General features: G+C 33.8%; 1 protein-coding gene across 1 annotated transcript in view; it reads right to left on the bottom strand.

The window, feature by feature from the left end:
- Positions 1-21,605, bottom strand: part of LOC129954049 (guanylate cyclase soluble subunit beta-1) — a 326,886-nt gene that overhangs the window by 124,722 nt on the left and 180,559 nt on the right. The window contains exons 3-9 of the mRNA XM_056067692.1: positions 21,238-21,338; positions 13,397-13,515; positions 13,170-13,319; positions 12,550-13,036; positions 5,554-5,832; positions 5,275-5,386; positions 4,941-5,100 (exon numbers count right to left, since the gene is read on the bottom strand). Of these exons, the coding sequence (XP_055923667.1) occupies positions 4,941-5,100; positions 5,275-5,386; positions 5,554-5,832; positions 12,550-13,036; positions 13,170-13,319; positions 13,397-13,515; positions 21,238-21,338 (1,408 nt within the window). The remainder of the gene's footprint in view (positions 1-4,940; positions 5,101-5,274; positions 5,387-5,553; positions 5,833-12,549; positions 13,037-13,169; positions 13,320-13,396; positions 13,516-21,237; positions 21,339-21,605) is intronic.

Raw genomic sequence — 21,605 nt, 5'->3', positions numbered from 1 at the left:
TTTTGGGTATAAACACAACATTCACTTCTCTCCATACCGTGGGAATATAGGCCTGATATAAACAGCTTTTGAAAATTGCCTCAAGGATTTGTTCAACTATGTCAAAAGCTTTAAGTAGTTCGCACAAACTTCCTTAACTTTAAAACTCTTCTGTAACTTTAATTCAATTTTGTAACTGATTGTAACATAAGTAAAAGAAAAATTGTTAGTAACTTTAAAATTAGTAACGGACTAATTCAACTACGTCATTCGCTTTAACTGAATTTCTGATGAAAGGAATCATTTGAGACACATACTTTAAGGACAACACAAATTTTATTTCAATTTCGTACCCTATACTTCAACTAACAAAAAAGAACTTTAAGCTAGACTTCATTAAATTTCTTTTGTTTAGGCTTGGCTTGGTGGTGTGCACGTTGTTAGCTAAGCGCAGCATTCATGTTATATATTCAAAAAGACCATAATTCGTATGATGTCTAACGTTAATTGGATAAGTATTAATATGAATCTTTTCTGAAAGAAATGGTGAGTCTATGGTATTTGCTAAAAGCTAATGTAGAAAGAGAATAATAGCGACTTCGCTGTGTTTTTGGATTGGTAGACCAGACTTGACTAAAGAATTCAAGTAGAGGTCCAACAAAGGTGGTGTATAGTAATTTAGGGACATAGAAGTTCGAGAATTCTTTAGCACAACGTTTGATGAAGCCAAGATATGAGTTGACCTTTTCAATAATATAATCAAAATGGGCTCAAAAATTTAAAAGAGTGTCGGAAATAACTCCTAGATCGCGAATAGAACAGACAACATGAATTGTACCATCGTGCAAGTAATTAAGATGTGATCGTTTATGGGTTATTGTTAGGAATTGACATTTTGCAACATTGAGTTGGAAGGGACCTAAAGTTTTAAGCTGAATCCGAACGGCTTATTTAAGAAAGCACTTTTCATGACAAGAATTACTCTTGGAGAATTTGCCAATTCCTCGCAAGAGGCAGTTATCGTGAAAAAAACTTTAGAAGACGCAGGCAGGGATTTAACCGACCTCTGGCATTACAGTCCAACGGAATAACCGTCATGCCACGGGTACCACTTATTTTCATATTTCATGTTATCAGAGTAAATAGCGAGAGTTGAATTATCAATGACATTAATAACGTCGTTAATAGTTCAGACAAAAATAATAAAGAACCAAGGTGGCTCCCTTGAGGGACTCCTGAGTTTGCATAAATGGAAACGAAGACTGAGAACCTGCAAACAATTCCATATCGGCGGTTCTCAAGGTACGATCAAACTGAATCAGGTCGTACAAATATGTGAGGTCAAGACGAACATTAGCAAAGTGTTTATTATTTCGCAATCGTGACATCATATAACGGCGTTCACAATTATTTGTACTAGGTGTATTGTCAGCAGATTTTAACAGAAGATGGAATCATTTGGCCAAAACTGGGGGATTGACGATAGGAGAGGGAGGACTAGATGTTTTTAGTCGAATTTTTTTAGTTGGAAGCAGTTGGTGTTAAAGGTGATGCAGATGGGTTTAAGGTATAAGAGCGAATGAAGTTCGAATAGTTGGGAGAAATAGAGTTGGTCGAAAGAAAGGTTATTGAAAGCGGATTCGTTGTGGAACTCGTATACTTTTGACATCTAATTTAACTTGCATTGCTGTACGTTCTTTTCTCTAGAAAGAAAATTAGTGGACACAGACTTTCTTCACCAAACCAAAAAACTTCTCATATTTACTTTAATTTTGTATTCGTCTAATGTTAGGTTGTTTAATTATTGAAACTGTATCCATCAAATTGTTATCGTGAATTAATTAGCATTTCAAAATTGTCACTTTGTTAAAACTGACATTTTTACAATAATCTTGAAACTCTAATTTAATTGACATTTTTCAATTTAAGAAGAACCTCTGTTATTTTCGCTTCAATTTGGAAAACTGTCATATTAAGTAAAGTAAATGATCTTATTTTTGAAGTCATTGACTACGATAAATTGTGTTTTAATTTTTTTATTTTGACAGTTTTCGTATTGTACATTTAAATAAATTAAATAAACTTTCCATAATAATATTTCTGTCGAAATATTTAATTTGTTGCAACTGACATTTATTGTACTTCTATTGCAAAACTAATCTCATTTTTATTTGTACAAATTAAGTTTGTTTCTTTGGCATTCCATTTATAGTACGTAAGAAATTGCCAACAAAACGATCCGTAATAGCCAGATTTTTGTATTTAAAAATTGGTACAACTGAAAGAATATCTGTCAGAATGATAATAAAAAAAAACACACAAATAGAGGAAAGTATTAAAAAAATCAAATGTTCAAATTAACTTAGCAAAAAAAACTAACTTAAACTAATAAAATGGATAATTTTCAAGAAAGAAGAAATGTTAAGAAAACATCTCAAAATTGAGATTCTATAAAAAATTCATTTAACAGTTGCTTCAAGTAGGGGGTTTGTTCGTAGACTAGTACAATTTTGAAACGAGCTTGAAGCTTACCTCAATTCTTTATATACCTGAATCGAGTTGAAATGAGCTTGATCAAAATTTGAGAAGAAAGACCTATGTGGAGGAGTTGGTTTAACAGATAATGCGTTATAATCTATTTATTAGCATGTTTGTGTACAAAAAATACAGTTTTGTTTTTATCAAATTACAAAAAAATTTACACATAAGAGTTAGCATATTCTGATAATGGTGCTGAACTTATAAGTTCTCCATTGTTTAACACGAATCAAACTATCTTACTTGCACTTCACACATCGAAAGCATCAAAACACCATTTGCATTTTAGAAAGTGCTGTCATACTTAATCATTTTTAAATCTTCTTGTGCGGTGGAAACACCAAAAAGATTTATTTAATCTAAACTGAGATAAACCTTTGGTGGAAACATAGCAAAACTTAATAATCTTTTCTATTTTTTTTTCTCTTGCAAAATAGGCCCAGGTAGTCCATTTCCATTAACAAAACTAAATAATACCAACAGTAACAGATTGATTTTTCCCCAATGGAAAACACATTCATAATTCCAAAAGCAGAAGCCATCGAGACACAAATGCAATATCAATCGTACCAACATTTGAGAATGAAATCGAATAAATGTCAAAAACCCATCCATAGTAAGATTCTACTCTAACTTTTATCGGTGTTATTCATACCATGGATATTGTTTTTGTTATTCGTGTAAAATCCTACTATACTATGGATAATTTTTGCACGGGTATTGAAACAATTTTAGTTAAGAATTTCGAAAGCTGATATTTTCACGCTTATATTTAAACTAAAATATCCTCGTTTCTACTTTTTTTATGAAACAAATATTTGATTAATTTATTATTTTTCAAATCAAGGAATTTTTTTTTAAATTTCTTCAATCTTATATCTGTCAAATTCATTAAAATGACTTCTGTTGCTTGCTTAAAAGTTTTGAATTCTTAAAATTGTCTCGTATTTGTTTAGTTTTGACAGCTTGCAAATTGTAGATTTGTAGTAATATCAAAATATTAACTTTGATGAAACTGACATTAAGATTTTTGATTTTTTTTTTAAATCAAATTTAAAAAATTATTTGTGTTCAAAATTCAAAATCGTTCTTTATTTTCGCTAGAATTGTGTATCTGTCAGATACCTTTAAGTTGCTTCTATTAAACGCCATATTGTTGACTTCATTTGAAATTTTTGTATAGTCAGTTTTCAAACTGTGCACTTTAAAAAATTACTATATTCAATTATGAAATGTTCACCAAAATAATCCATTTGTAAAAAGATGCACTTTGATGAAACTGACATTTTATTAATTTATTATCTTAAAACTCAAACTTGTTTTTATTTTAACTTTGTGAGGTGCATTTCTATGAAATGCAAATATATATGTGAACAAGCTCTTTACATATCAGACAAACACGCGTTATTTATGGTTCAATTTGGCTTGCTGTTAGATTCAATTAAACAAACTATCGTCATTTGTATCTTTTTTTACTCTGACATCTTTCCAATTAATAATAATTGTTTGCTAAAATATGTACATATGTATGTATGTATATGTTCATATGTCACCACACCATAATAGCATCTTTAGTTTGATGAAATTTGACATGTGCGTTTAATTACTTTCGAATTTTGGGTTTTTTACTTAAATCTCTAAAATAAGAACAAAATCTGTACCTAACCTACACCTCGCTTAAATTTGATATCTGTCAGATTTATCAGTTAAAATTTTCCTTTTTTGGCACTTTATTAATTATTTATTGACACGACAGTCAAAAGAAATAATTTTGTCACAACACAAGAAGACCATTAATGATATTTCAATTTTAATTTCTTATCTGTCAGATTCATCCAAGTAGCTGCTTTCATTTTTAAAATTGTTTAATACGATAAGATAGCTTTCAAAACGTATACTTAATTAAATTAAAGTACACTGAGTCTTGAAATTGCCAAATTACCCAGCATTTCTGTCAAAATGTTCACTTTGATGAAAATGACATTTCATTTATTTTTATAACAACAAATTTAACGGTCGATATCTGAGTTATTTAAGGTAAAAGCTTCCTCAATTCGAGAAGGATACACCTGTTATTTTCACTTTAATTTTATATCAGTCAGATTTATCGAAGAAGCTGCTGTCAGGCATTTTAAGGCTGTTATTTTTTTTATTTTGATAGCTTTCAAATTGCCAGTAAAAAATAAAATGTTTCCAAGCGAAACACAAGTAATATCCGCTTCGAGTATGTTTGATGTAATATCCGCTTTGAAATTTTCCTGATGTATTTCGTATTTTTATATTTTAAGACGGATATACAAAGGTTCTATGATGTGAATCTTACCTTCTAAGTGATTTTTTATCTCAGTGTAAAAATCAGTCATAATTTAATTATGTTAGATATTCATAGATTTCCTATATGCTATAAGGCTATGGGTACTCACTTTCAGTCTTAGGTAGCGTTCGTGTTTGCCCATGGCACCTTGCTTCGTCTGCATCACGTAAATTGTATTGATGTGGGCGAGCACATTCTCGAACGTTAGTTGCAAGTGCGGTCGAATGGCTTCGAGGACTTCGAGTAGGGAACAACTCTCAGCAGCAACTCTGTACAGGGGCAGAAAGGAATATGTGCATATATTCTATAGGTATTCATAATAATCATTAAGGACCATAGAATGAATTCCGCATATCGAGCATGCATGGCTTGGAGTACATTATTTGAAGGCAGGTATAGGAAGGTATCTGGGTAAGTGGGTATATAGGTACATTATGACTCACCTTGGAATGACCCTTGACACAGATTTGCCAGCTTGAACTATTTTCATTTGCCTATCAAACATCAGATGGAAGGGAAAAACCTTACAAAATGTCGAGGGTGAGATGAGCGGTGCTGCAAGAAAAAAGAAAAACAACATATTATCAAGGACACCAAAACTATATAGCCTTCATTTTATAGAAAATGCAGTCTTTTTATAAGTATCTATTCGTGTTTTAGATTCAAACGTTCAGAGAATAGATACAAAACATCTAAAGAAAATCCTTAAGAATTAATTTTACCTTCACAAAGAAATTCCATATCATCGGGTGGTTCTTTGTTCTCATCGAGGGCTTGAGATGATTGGGTTGATTTAGAGCCACCACCAGTTGATGCTATTTCTCGGATGAGAAATTGTACGTGATCGTATCTTTCGATGTCATCACTTTTATTCTTGAGCAAACGTAGACGGTCAGCTTTGCTTTGTTTTTTAGCTGCATCATCTAGACTATCGGCTTTTGTTGAATGCAGGGAATCACTAGATATTCTATTGCTTAATATTGGGCATGTTTTTTGTTGGTCTGGAAAAATTAAAAAAGAAATGCAAAGATTCACGTTTTGAGAGGTTAATCATATAAATTTTAAAAATTTTAAAGTGTAGCAGAAACTAAAATTATAAAATAAAACTTCAAACTCAGTCGTCCCAGAATTAATTTATTCAACTTTTGTGAGTTTATGGCTTATAAGTTAAGTATATTTACAAAAATGTTTTCGGAAATGTTTCCAATGTGTTTGAGATAGTTTATGCTGAATTGAGAATAATGGAAGCTTGTTTTTATTTTTCAAGGAATCAATGTTTTTTTTTTCATTATTACAACAAATAAATCGCCCCTTTGAATGAAATTGACCTTATTTTGTAAAAAACGCACACTGAAGGGGAAAGGAAGCGAGGAGTTAAAGGAAATGTCGGTGCACATTGGTTTTGAATTCTTGAATATTAAAATGCCTAAGAAAGACAGAGTGTTGTAAGCCATTCCACATTCGAATTGTACAGCTTAAGAACGAATCTCTGTATTTGACTGTACGACCGAAGTTGGACTCGAGTGTATACTAATGAGCATTCCTTAAGCCGTGTATATTACGTTTGAACTGTTTAAGAGGAAGAATACACCTGGCTATTTCATAAACCGTTAAATTAACTGGCTTAGACAAGAAACCTTATCATGATGTTTAAGCGAAGTAAATGAACTTATGATTATATTATCATCAATCAATTTAAATGCTCTACGTTTAAATACATCCCCGAGGGTTAAGTACGTTGCAAGAGCACCAGCCCAGATATGGGAGTTATATTCCAGCTTACGACGCATATAAGTCTTCAAGATTACAGCCACATCAGAAGGGTAGAAAAACTTCTTGCTTCGCCTTAGAAAACCCAAATATCTTGCGGCGTTTTTAGCGTGAATGTGATCGTTCCACTAAAGGTGGTTGGTGTTCGATAATATCAAGATGTTCAGTTCCCTCGATGCAAGTGCCATCCATGATTATGGCAAGTCTCGATTTAACGAGAGGGCTTTCGAAGCATTAAATTGCACTCGGTTTTTTATTTCCCATTGTACAATTCTGTTTGGTCGGAATTTATTGAGCTTATCATATTTTTTTGTTGCAGTTCCACATCCGAAGAAGAGGGATGTGAAAAGCTAAGCGTTCTATCGTCAGCGCTACAATATATTTTATTGGAATTTACAAACAGGAGACCATTATGGAAATGAGAAAGAACGTTGGTAATAGAATAGAGCCCTGGGGCACACCAGCATTGATTTTGGGGCTTTCAGACTTGAATCTATCCAATACTACTTGTTCAAACGATCCGAAATGTAATTAATAATCCAATGAATGAGGGGTTCATAAAAACCGATATCACCCATTTTTGATAAGAGAACCTATCAAATTCTTTTGAAAGTGCAATAATGTTACCTTTTCCAAAACTATGTAAAGATTTGCTCCACTTTTCGGTGAGATAAATTTGGAGATCACAAGTTGACCTATTGCTGTGAAACTCGTACTGACAATCATTAAGAAGCTTTCGATCTGCGAGATATTTCTTGAGCTAATAATTAGTCAGTGTTTCCATGATCTTGGAATGCACAATAATCGGTCGCCTTTTTTGAGGGTAAGTACTCAAATTTAAACTGAACCTTCTTTAAAATGGTATTTTTATAGCCCTGTGGTGAAAAAGATACCATTATATGACTTAGAAAGGAACATTCCCATTTACCAATGAATCTTATGTGAAAGAAACAGAATCAGTATTATGTGCAAGGATTTCAGTCATTTCACTTTCGTTCTAAGGTTGAGAAATATAAAATAATATAAGGATCTGATTTTTTAAAATATATTACGTTGACCAAAGGTCGATGGTATTAACTTATCGTTTATCTGCGCCATATACAAACTCTACCGTCAACCAGATTGGCCATACTAAGATCGATTCTAGACGAGCTTCTAATACTTTCCAAGGAACTATTATCGACTCGGGCCACTTAATCGTTGTAGTCAAAGGTAGCAAAGTTATCTGCCGCCTGTACAATGTATCAAGAACTAGTGGCAATATTGCCAACATGCAATCAGAGAAGCCACCTCTGATTTGTTGGGTGCAAAAAGCGACCAAAACAGAACCCCTTATTAAACCGATTAAGCCAAAAAAGAGGACAAAAGCTGTCGAAGATGTTGAGAGGTTCAGAAGAAGAAATTAAGTTTAAAAGTCTTATTAGCAGTTGAAACGAAATTTACAAATGGATAAACCTAGAACCACGAAGGTTGCAAAGACAAAAGTATACAAATTATACAGTCAATGCCGGAGATATAGAGAAACGACTTTCGCAGACAGTATAACGGCGACAAAGAACGGACCTTCAATTTCAGGCAAAATGATTTATTGAATATAGACAACGAAATTCAACAATACTGTGTTCTAAGCTAAAGTCTAACCGCCGCCGCTGGAGCATATGGCTTTAAAAGCAGCTTGAGATAATTTGGTAAGGAACATGCACCAACTGACCTGCAAAAAATATGAAATAAGGGACCCCTGTACCAATATACAACGAAATCAGTCTCATTAAAATCGCATACAAATTCTTCTCTGCCGCAATATGTGAAAGTCTTCGTCTAAATCGCAACAATCTGACAGGTCATTTACAGTGCGGCCTTAGACCAGAAAAGTCCACAGTCTATTAAGTTTTTACATTGAGTCAGATCCTAGAACTTAAGAACATTCATCGACACCCACAATCATTTCATCAATACCAACTCCGCTTTTGACAGCAGCTACAGGAACGAAGTATTCAGAGTCATGTCTAATTTTGGGATCCTAACCAAACTCTTTCGTTTGTGCAGGATAACCATGGAACATTTGCCTTCTCTATTAACAACTTAACAAGACCTTTCGATGTCAAAAAACGTTTTAAACAAGGTAATGCGCTTTCATGCTATTTTTTAACATAACAAGAATAGTGCAGAACTCCCACGTCAACACTAAAGGCACTATCTTTCAAAAGTCTGTATAACTACTAGCATATGCTGATGACATTGACATATTGAGGCAGAGGTGACTTAAATGGGCTTAGCAGTTAATGACTGCAAAAATAAGTACATGTTGTCATTAAGAAATGACCTTACGACGATAGATGTCTCGGGAAAAGCGTCATCATCGACAGACGTAACTTTAAGGTAGTGAAAGAGTTTGTCTACAGATTAGCCCTCTCTCGATGTATCAAATTGTAACTATCTAAAACCCTTCACCGTCCTACTATTAATCAGAATCATGGGCTATGAAAAAATCGAATGAAAGTATCTTGTGTCGTTTCGAGAGGAAAGTGTTCTTTGCGTGGTCTGCGGTCCTGTATGCATAGAAGTGGAGTGGATAGAAGAAGATGGAACGACGAGCTTTACGGGATAAATTTAGCCAGAAGGGTAAAACTCCAACGACGGAGATGGCTGAGTCACGTAGAACGCATGGAAACCAATACTCCGGCCCGAAAAGACTTCGAATTAACACCCACAGGATAGCGCACCCAACTTAGAGCGTGAAAATCGTGACATCTAGATAGGGACCGAGCTAGATGAAGAAGTTTGTTTGGTTAGGGCCCAGTTTACAGGACTGTAGCGTTATTTTAAGTAAGTAAACTAGTAAGTAAAGATACAACTTTAGCAGTGGAGTGTATTTAATGTGAATACACTTAGGTAGTTGATACTTGTTCAAATTTTCTTTGCTATTATCAGTGGGAAGGAGGTTCCTGGAAGTAAAAAAAAGAACCTTTGCATACATATTTTCGAAAAAGGGCATTCTGTTCGACGTCATTGAAAGCCAAAGTGGAGCATTTGTTCTTCAACTCACCATAAGCTGTTTCACAGATTTGAAATCAATGTTGCTGGTCAGGGTATAAATAATTCAACTACATTATTAGTAAGGTAATTTAATAAAACTATATTGGCCACATTAGTCAAAGATAGTTCTGCTAGATTTCAACCTCAGCGTGCTTTGTTACTCTCGGCATCACAACTGGAAAATCAAGTTCGAATTTACAAATAAGTGAAATAGGAAACAAAATTACTAATATTCGACATAATAAAAAAAACCACTAGCGAATCAAAAAATCCAAAGTTTCAAACTGAACTAGAGCAACTTGTTATGAAAAATGTAACTTATCTTCAGCCAACCCAATCATTTAATGTAGATAGTTGTAGAATAACTAAAAATATGGATATGTTGTTGATAATTTCTTTGAGCTGTTAGCAATTCAACGGATTCAATAGAAGAAAAGCTTACGCTTCAAAAGACCCTTCTTGGATGGGTTGCTTCACGCTCATAGTGTGTTAGGAAGTGAAGAACAATCAAGAGACGATTGTGTTCAAAAACTGGTCTAAAGGTTTTGGGAAATTGAAAATTATATTAAAACCTCTGAATTTCTTAAAACTGAGGATCATAAATGTGAAGAGCACTTCACTAAAAAAAAATGGGAAGAGTAAGGAAGTTTTCCCTTCAAAGAGGAACCATTGGCACTAAGAGAATCTTTTGAAATAGTAAAAAACAGATTTATTTTATTAGAGTGGAGACTTGAAAAAACACCGTGGTTAGAGACCAGTGTAGTTTTTTTGAGAATCCTGGACATAGGTATGTCAGAAGTCAATTTTTATAAAGCAAAAAACTTGAAATTTTGGGTTTTATTTTTGAACCATTTAAGAGAAGAAATAAGGTTTGCTCTTATGTGACATTATGTGAATACGGAGGTTAAAAAAAAAGAACACTTCTTTAAGATTCTTAAAAAAAAAGAATTATGCACATATTTATCCAATATCATTTAAAATATAGAGTTTGTACTTGGTTTTAAAGGGTTTGTTATTTTGTTATAAAACCACTAAAAGCTGTATATCCTTACTAAAAACGAATTAGAAAAGTGATAAAGCACAGCTTCATTTTAGCCTTATTAATTGTCATAGAGAAACTAACTTAAATGAAGAGTTGAAGCCTTTTGAATTGAAATAGTAGGTCTGTGGAAATTATTGAGATTCTATCATGTTTTGCCGAATTTGTGTGACTAGAAGACTTGTAAATTTATGTACATACCCGAGGACATCTAAAAGTTTTCATAAGTATTACTGTCACACCTAATTTCAATCGGAACTTTTGTAAGGGAACACCTGATTCAAGTAATTTAAGAAACTTTATTCGGTATGAAGTAATCTTAATCCATGACTGTCTACTGTCTATACTAACAACTACTCTGTCATATCTCCTGCTATCCAATATGATTGCATTCATTTTTGAAACAACATCGTTTCTTGACAGGGAAATTGATGCCCATGTATGTTTTTTCCTAAATCAGGCCTTTTTTGCAATAAATTTAAAGTTACTATGTAAGGAATTAGAAAAGTCTTACGTAAGTCTCACATTTCCCTCGACATCGGCTTTTAATCACTCATCTCCAATTTTCAGCATATGCACTTCAGTTCGTTAATGTCAATGTAAGAAATGCCTAATGATAGGCAATAATGATAGCAACTTGTGATAACCTACTAATCAAATAAAAGTATAAACTCAATATCAAACTATTAGTGCTTTCGGCGGATCTGCTGGAATAAGCTGTGCATGAGATATTTAATGGCAGTCAAAAGTAGCTTAAGACACTCTAAAGCCTTCTAACGACCTCCACACAAAAAATCATATCATAATATTGCTCCGTTGTGACGTGAACGACGGACAAACAAACAAACAAACACAGACTTTTTCATTTATAATATTAGTATAGATGATGCAAGAAGTCATATAAGTCCGAAGAACAAGAGTGACTACTTTCTGCTTTGAAATTATAGCAAATCTGTCAGTTTTTCTTTATCATATTATCTTATGAAATCAAATTTGTCCTTTACTTGGTTGAACACAAAGTTAAATTTTACTTTACTTTAAAAATAGTATTATTTGTTTATTCGAATAAGAATCCTTTTAATGTTATAAAATGAATTAAAGTGAAGTCCATTGCAAAACACTGACAACTAAAAATATTCTCAATAATAAAAACCCATCAAATCAGGATAGGAAAACCTCAATAACACTGATATCCAATCAATTTTTATTGGATCCCACTTTATCCATGGGAATACATTTAACCGGAATAACTCAAGTTGTTCTCCTCCAAGTCCTAAAACATGTATATGTACCTACTTGAAGAACTATAGGTATAGGTAAGGTACATAGATGCTCCAATCTTTCAGGATCTTCAATTCATTAATCTTACTTCCGATTACACCTCATACTCGAACTCAAAAAGGCTTCGATAAATTAAAACAATGCACACACACACACCCACACGCACACTGCCATCAACGCACATATCATACATTTATAATAGATGCATATGTGCACTTACAGGGTGGCACAAAAGTTTGTTTTTGGATAAAACTAATTTTGAAAATCATTCCTCTACTTTTTTGAGCATGTGTCTTATCCGCTGTACTTGATCTTCCTCAATTGGCCTTCTTGTTCTCTGGGTCTTACTGGGCCCGAATTTTTTCTTTTTTAAGTATTTTAAGCCCGTAGTTAAAGAAGGCTGTCTCTTTTAGCATGATGGACATTCCTTACTTAACCAGAAAATATCTCCAAAATCATCCTTTGTGATTTTTAAAATAATTATTTTTTATCATTTAAAATAATCCATTAAAGTTTTAATAGGACTTTGCATTCTGAAATAACTTTTGACTCACCCTGTACTTGAACTGGTACTAAAGTCCAATATACTAACCTTGATTTGTACAAATTGAATTAAGATTGCAGCTACTTGCTGCACTGTCATCGGAGCTTGTGTTGTTGCTGGTTGTGTTGTAGGCGAAGGACGAAAAAGGACACGATGCACCATTTGACATCATTTCATGATTCGATTTATTTCTAGTTCCAGTGAGCGGCACCTGCTGTGGCTGTGACTGTGACTGCTGCTGCTGATACTGAGGGTATTGATTAAGCCTGGCCACATCCGCTTCGTCTGATGATTCTCTGCTGTAGGTATTTCGGTTGTGGTGATGGTGGTCATTTGTGGAAAATGGCCCAGGCGTAAGTGGGGGCGGTGGACTTGTTCGTTCGTTGCTATTGTTTGACTCTGCTTGCTCCGCCGCCGCCGATGCTGTCTGGGCAGGAGTTGGATTCAATTTCTCTTCATCCTCATCGATTGGATCGCCCTTCCGCTTAACGATTTCGATTTCAACCTCCACTCCATGGAGCTTCGATGCAACTGCCTACGTATAGAAAAGATAGCCAAACAAAAAAGGATGCAGTTTTTTTGAAATTTGAAAAAGACAAAAGCACATCACTTCACTATACAAGTACGAGTATGTATATGTGATGTGATGTGCCAATTGAATAACCCACTTTTACGATGCCAATAACAATGTGCTCCAGACCCGGCCGTTCCGAATAATAATGAAGTCGAAGAGTGCCATCTTTTTCCGTACACCGGAACGAGGGGGCTCGCATACCTGGATAAAGTGTTCCCAAGTGATCATGTAAGGCATCCAAATTCTGACATTTAAAAAGAAGGACATTTGTTATCAATTTTGTTTGAAGCTTATAGAAATAACAACAAAAATTTAACTCACTTGTAAAAAATCTCTTGGCGTCGCTCCGAGAACCTGAAGGATTTTATCGTAGCCCGAATCTTGGCAGAATTCAAAAAAGGTCTTGCCAAATAGCTCGAGAATATCATCGGCTGGTATATCTGCAATACAAGAACGAAAATGGTTGTCGTTTTATTCTCACATACAAAATTACATTTGCATAGTTTTATGTAGTTGACATCCTTTTTGTTTGTTTGTCCTTTGCCATAATGTATGTATAAAGTTATATGGACTCCCATTTCCTATACATAAACTCCTACGCTAATGGGGCTTTGCCTTTTCGTGGGGGGTTTTCATTTCGGGTCGAATATGAATCAAAACCTACCTACAGTTATATTCGCATATCCTTCAATGAATTGGTATTTGAATTTTTAAGAGCCAGTTTTGGAAACATACACTTACACTACATTCACGACCGCAGTCGGTATGGTAGCTCGCTCTTCATATAAGAGCGATGGGAATTTATTTATGACTTGGATTATATGGCTTTGAGATTTTTTGAGTTGGAACTGATTTTTTGATTTGCATTTAGTCAAGTTGAATCGTTCTTTGGTTATGAAGGTTGGTTTTTACGAGAGCTACGCGAATGAGAAAATAATTCAATGTGTTGCGACACAGGTAGAGTTGAAACAGAAAACTTCCCCGTAAATTATTTTGTGAGCTGTAAATAATTCTCAGTAGTGATATGGAGTTGACGAGGAAGGGTTTTTTTTTTAATTTTTAAAAAGGTGTCGTTTTAAAATGAATTCACACATTATGTGGAATATAAACTTAGGAAGTTTTATTTTTAATACCACAAAACCGCTAAGTATAACAACGGATATTTAATTTCGTTATTTTGAACCGAAAATATGTAGATTTACAAATGTGTGATGTAATTGTATTGGGAAAACTTGACCTTCAGGTTGATATGCCAAGAAATATTGAAACTTTCGTGGTTTTCCAAATGTTTATCGAGATTAAAGAATTTAAAATTGATATTATTTCGATCTCACCTTTTTTAATGTTGTATTTATTACTTCTTGAATGAAAATTCATCCGATTTATACCAGGAATTTTCTGACTTCCTTAAATTTGTATAACAAATAATAACAAACTCACAACTATTTCAATATGCTTTACCCTCAATCACTATTTTAGACCTAGACGACCCTATTACAGTAAATGAATTGCAAGCAACCCTTAAAAACATGAGAAACAACAAGGCAGCCGGGCTAGATGGAATTTCAGCTGAATTTTATAAAAACTCATCCCCGTCTTTCCTTTCTTCCTTGTTTGAGAAAAATATTTACCCAAATTCTATACAGCAAGCTTATGAGGTGGGTAGAAGAAAACAGATTGATAAGCACTTCCCAACTTGGTTTTCGCTCTGGTCTTTCATCTGTGAATCAAATCTTCGCACTCTCCCATAAAGCAAAACGTTTCATCGATAACAAACAAAAATTGTATGTCTTTTTCATTGATTTTAGGGCAGCATTTGATACTATCAACCGGAATTTATAAATTATCAAATCGACGAAATTTTTAAGACTCTATAAACTTCTCCTCACCAATACTTGAGCTACTGTGACAAATGGGAGATCCTTATCCAGCTACTGTAACACTGCTTGCTGTGTGCCCCAAGGTTGCCCTTTAAGCCCGATTATGTTCGCCCTTTTTATTGACGATATCTCCCGTGATTTTCCTGGGGGTGTTAGGTTTGGGAATCTACTTATTTAGGTACTACTTTATGCGGACGACCTTGTTGTTTTATCGGACAACCCCACCACATTACAGTTACAAATTAATACACTTAAAAACTTTTGTGATAAATGGGACCTGACTATAAACACCTCAAAATCAAAAATTATGATTTTTGAAAGCACCCGTCGAAGGAGAAACCCGCTAGAAGCATGGAGTTTTTGAAGCTACTATAAACTCATGCTTGTGCTATGCCAGTCAAGATTTTGGTTACCAAGATCTCGATGAATTTGAGAAGTTCAACGCTTCTTTTTTAAACGAATATTAAAACTTTTAAACTATACACCAACTTACGATATACCTACATGTGGAATCAGGGATCCCTCCGATTTTTCTAAAAATCTTAAATTTAATGCCGATTACATAGTAAAAGTAATTTCATATGAAAATCTTCATAAGCAAATGATGGATTTCGCATACCGAAGGAATTTGTCGCCGTTTAAAGAATGGTTTGAAATGCGCACGGATTTAATCTTAACCTTAGTACAACTTCTCTTGATAATTAAAAAGGTAGGTTTTATGAATGTATTGCGTTGGTTGATGATTCATTGTATCTAAAGTTCTTGAATATTGCTCGAACCTCTCCAAGCAGATTGGTCTATAAGCAACTCAATCACACTTTGTTTGTAAACAATTATTTTAATAGTAATCTTTCTGCAAATCAAATAGGAACTTTTTTCATATATATATTTATGTATCATTATCTAAGATGTAACGAGGAAATATATATTATAAACTTGGATATTATGCTTATTTAAATTCAATCTATTTAATCAATTGTCTACATAATCTATTTATAAACTTACTATAATCTTAAACTTTCTTTTTTTATTCTCGATAAAAGTCAATTTTCCGGCAGACGGCAAATCTATTTTTTGCCATGCTAATGTTCTTACATAATTTTTCAAATGTATTTCGAGTTTTGGTCAAATAAAAAAATTATAACAATAATAATAATGAAAAGGATCAGCGAAAAATTTGATGGGATCGAAGTTTCAGTCAAAAGATAATTTATGAAAATATGAAAGAGTATCGGAGACAAAACGGAACCTTGAGGTACATCATCGTTTATTTTGTAGGTATCAGATTTGAACCTGTCTAATACTACTTGAATTAAATAGTCAGAAAGGTAATTTCTAACCAAGCAAAGAAGAGATTCATAATACCAAAATCACGCATTTTCTATAAGAGTGCTTGATGCCAAACTCTAACAAATACCTTTGAAATATCAAGTGCCATAATCTTACTTTCTCCAAAACGATGTAAGAATTTGTTCCACGGTTTGGTGAGATTAACCACGAGATCATTACCTATTGCAACGAAAGCCGTGCTGCCGGTCATTAAGAAGCTTTCATTCTTGAAGGTATTTCCTTAGCTGAAAATTGATCAGCTTTTTCATGACAATTGGACAACAGTTACAGAGTAAGGGAACGGCCGGCCTGGTCACTAATAAAGCTTCGGTTCCCATCGATCACCGAAATCAAGCATCAGTGAGCGTGGTTAGTAGACAGATGGTGGACCGTCTCGAAACCTACCGCGTGCTGTTGTCATGTGTTCTTTCTTTCTGTCTGTTGTCTTGTGTTGTTATCACCTTACATAGTCAAGAAGTCAAGTCGCTCAAGGTCCTGTGTTCTCTACTTTGTACAATTATGTGCTGAGTAATGTGAAATGTAATGTAATGAAAACCCTTATAATGATTAAACACTGTGCGAGAAACTAGGAAAGGAGGACAGAATTAAAAAGAAGATGCCTAAGCAGATTAGCATTGAATATCTGCACATTGTAATAACTGCAAAATATTGAGCCTTGTTAAACGTTTCACATTCGTGGAGTGCGACTAAAGAGAGAATGTCTCTACTTAACAGTACGTTCAAAGTTGGGCTCAGGGGTACACTGATGACAATTCCTAAAAGTACGGGTGTCAATATTAAATCGTTTGAGGGGAGGAATACAAGTGGCTATTTCACTAGACTTTCATTGTGAAGATATGGATACAACAATTATAGGCATGATACCTTGCGGTGATGTTCTAGCCCAAGTGAAGCAAATTTCTCGGTAAGAGAACGATCTCCTATCATTTTAAAAGCTCTCTTTTCAATTCTATCCAAAAGGCTTGGCCATTAGCTTAAATATTAATTCTAATACTCGAGTTTTCGACGACTAAAAATCGTTAAATCGGAAGGAGTAAAAAACTATTTGCATCGTCGGAGAAAACGTAAACACCTAGCAGCATTTTTGGTGATGTCAAATATGTGGTTTGTGTCAACAACAAGTGGTATCTGATGCACATACCTAGAACTGATAGCTGTTTAGTCTTTTTAACGCAAGCACCACCCATTTAATAGTTGCATTGCAGGAGGGTTACGCTTTGCCGCAGTATACAGCATTGAGTTTTCAAAGCATTACATTCTCCACGGTTTTTGATTAACCATTGGACAATGCTATCAGAATTTGATGAGCTTATCACACGCTGCCGTTGGTAGTCCACATCCAAAGAACAAGGATGAGAATCTAAAAAGGAATATGAAAAGCTTACAGTACTGCCTTCAGCGAAACAATTTAGTTGGATTGAAATACAAATTTAGAAGAGTGTCCGACACAAAACGGAGCCCTGGGGCGCACCAGCGTTTATTTTGTGGGTATCAGATTTGAACCCATCCAATACTTATTTAATTGAACGATCAAAAAGGTAATTTCTAACCCAGCAAAGATGAGATTGAGGATGATAAGCCTTTTTTAGGGACAGGGTGAAAAATTCTGTTTTACATCCATTCGGACAGAGATCAGTAAAGAAGAACTGATGAAAAAGCTTACGCAGTAGTTTTGCCAGCGGTGAAGAACACCTCTTCAGAACAATAGCGTGGATATTGTCGGGGCCAGCGGATGAAAGAAGATTTTTCCCATAGAATCGTTTAAGCTTTCAAGTACAGGAGGAGTCATGTCACTCATTGGCAGCATCAAATTAACAGCAAGCCGTGCTGCAAGAAAATTGGCTTTATCAATCGAGTTTACAAAAGTGGTGTTATTGGAAACGAGCGTAGGATCCGACGACGTGAAGATGACGTAGTGTTGCGTACATATTTTGCAAACAAGCACACATTTTTACTGCCTCTGGGATATTATTGTATTTCTAAAGAAGTTGTTAAGACAGTCAAAGTTAAAATACGAAGGTTTGACTGGTTTTATTACCGAGGTGTTTAGAGACAAATCAATTTAAGCAGGATTTTTTGAAAGTTTTTATTTCTTATATAAGCGAATTGAATTTTTTTAATACCATTACGTACGTCTGTAGACACGCATACGCAGACATCTCTCTTAAAATCTTTGATTTAGATTCAAGAGACCTTCAAACGTCAAGAAATAATGTTAAGTTTTTTAATTCGATAAAGCGGACCGATTACAATACCTTTCAACGGGCGATTTATAAAAGAGTTTCAAATTTTACTTTTAAAAAATTACTGTACTAAATTTATGTAATAAACATGCTGAATTGAATTTCTTATTTGCAATTTTGTATAAACATTTTTATATACTTAAAAAGGGGTTTCCTTCTGCTGCTTGATTTCAAATTTGCAGCATTCACTTAACCTAATCGGTGTTTAATGTAGATGAGAAAGGTCGTTAATATGACGTGTAAATCATCAATTTTAGTTCAAGTCAATATAATGATCGTTTTGACTGATAAATCTCGCACCCTTAGCTTTTCATGTGGAACTGCAACGACAATATAATAAGCTTATTAAATTCCGACCTAAACAGTATTTTACAATGGGGAATAAAATACCGCTCAGAATTCAATACTTTGAAAACCCATTGCTGTCTTGTATCTTTAAAACCAGATTTAACCCCCTTGCCACTATATTTCAGTGGAACATCCATCAACGAAACTGAAAATTTCGATATCCTCGGTATGTGCATCACCAACTACGAGTATCTCTTGTGCAAGATGTCTAGGTTATTTGAGACGATGCAAGAAATGTTTGTCTTCGTCTGATCTGGCTACAATCTACAAAACTTATATACGTCCGAAACTTCAATATAACTCCCATCTTTGCTCCAGTAACTTACTTAAACCTTTGGACAGTATTCAAAGAAGAGCTTTTAAAATAATTGATGACATTAACATCATCAACTCAATTGTATTACTCGAACATCGTCGAAAAGTTTCTTGCCTGACACTTTTTTAAAGGACTATTCTCTACTGAAATAGCCAGTTGCATTCCTTCAAATAAAAAATTTAAACGCAATATTATCGCTACTAGGAATGCACCCAACTTTGGCCGTACTATGAAGTACAGAGACGCGAATGTGGAATGCCTTCTCACTCTTCATCTTTCCTTGTCATTGCAATGTTCAAGAACTTAAAACCAATGTACACCACCCCTACCCTCTTTTCCTAATGCGCGCACTGTGTCTTTGGCATATCAAAGGTATACAAAACCCAAAATTCTTCAATATAATAACTAAATTCGTCATTTTGATGAACTTTATCATCAACTTTATCAATTCTTCAATGTAATGAGTAATGACTAAATAAATATGATAGAATTTGCTTACTTTGACAAATATTATTCATATGATGAACTTATTGCTAAACAATCATTAATATGATGAATGCGTTCGTCAATATGATGAATGTGAAGAAATCATTCAAAAATATGAAAAGTACATCCATTTATTTCTTTTAATTAATTTTATGAAATGTAACATAACTATGACCAGCGAATTCGTTAACATCATAAACTAGATTTTGTGATTTAATATGATGAACATATTCCTTCAATCTGATAATCGAAATGAGAAAAAGTTGTTCATAAATACTATGAATGTCTTTGTCACTTTTATGTGTTAGATTTAATGAAATTAGATATAAATAATATGATGAAAGAATCGCCAATTGTGTGAACTAAATTTTATAAGAGCTTTCATATATATGATAAAAACGTTGTTTACCCTCCAATTTCATAAATGTGATGAATTTAGCTGTCAATATGATGAACTAAATGTGAGCTTGATGTGGATAAATTATTCTTTAATTTGATCGTTTTGATGTAAAACACCAAAAAATTGGGTTCATCATTAACATAAAACATTTTCAGTTCATGAACACCGTTCATTAATATGATGACGGTTATTTTTTAGATGGTAAAAAGGGAATCTATTCTTAAGTTTTCAAAAATTATAAAATTTTTAATTTTCTCTACCTCGTTTGAAAATGAATTTAAAATTATTTAACTACTAAACAATAATATCTTCTGAACGTTACTACAGTAAGAAGTAGATAATGATTTCTTGTTATCAATGTAATTTTTCCTTAAATTGGAAACGATGGTTTCGGTTACAGCAACCAAACAAAAAAAAAAAAACAAATAAAACTTTCATTTCAATTCAATTAAGTTGAAAAGTGACAAAGACACAGTGAATTTTGTGATGTAACTTAACGCTTCGTTAGATTTGACAACAAAAGTAACTCAAAACCAGTCTCAAAGAAAACTCAAAAAACACCAAAATAAAATTTCAAAAACACTAACAAAATCCATAATACAATTTAGAGACGTATTTCATTATCTTCCCTCCCCATTGTCTGTCCCTCGTCACACTTTTCCATGGATAGATTGTATACCTCCCATAGAAGATATTAAGTTGCAAGAAAATTGAAAGAAAAACTCCTAAAGTTTCTTAAATCTAATATTAATTGAATAATTTTCATTGAAAATTCCTATTAGAGGAAAAAGCTGTCAACGGCAACTTTAACAACTTACTGTTTAGATATAGGTTAGGAAGGTATACGTAGGTAGGTCATATCACACCTCCCTTCCTCATATACGAGTATCTATCAAGGTATCGAAAATGGTGAAAATTTCAGTGGCAAAATTGGTAATTGAAGAAGAAACTTCTTGTTCACCTCGTTTTAGATTTCAGAAAAGTTTTCAATTTCCAAAACAAGAAGAAGAAGGGGCTTGCCCCGGATGGCTGACTAGCTGACTGCTACTCTCCCCGATGACACTTTTAACTTTCTATACACATACATATACATAGATAACACACTAGTTAGAGAAATAAAGACGGAAAAGGAAACTTACTTAAAATTTCAACAGCAGCTCCAATTAAATTATAGGTTATTTCATCGTCATAAATCTGTCGGACCAGGAATTGACCTTCCATGCTCACCATGGCCTTTTTTCTGGAAAGACAAGAAAACAAAAGAACGGTATAAAAAATACAATCAAATTTTGGGTTAGGATTTTGTTTCACATAAAAAAATAAGAAGTCGTATCAGATTATTTTCTGTTCTTTATTAAACAAACAATAAATAAAGGGAAGAATGGCACACCCAGTTTTGGAATAGTTCCGGTGGTAAAGTTGTGTTTTCGTTTTTTGTTTCTTATTAAACAATTATTTTTAACAAAGTTTCATGTGGATACGATTTGTAGAGAAGATGACCAACTTA

This window comes from Eupeodes corollae, chromosome 1, assembly GCF_945859685.1.
Source record: "Eupeodes corollae chromosome 1, idEupCoro1.1, whole genome shotgun sequence".
Taxonomy (NCBI): domain Eukaryota; kingdom Metazoa; phylum Arthropoda; class Insecta; order Diptera; family Syrphidae; genus Eupeodes; species Eupeodes corollae.
This window is presented reverse-complemented; position numbering and strand designations above follow the sequence as displayed.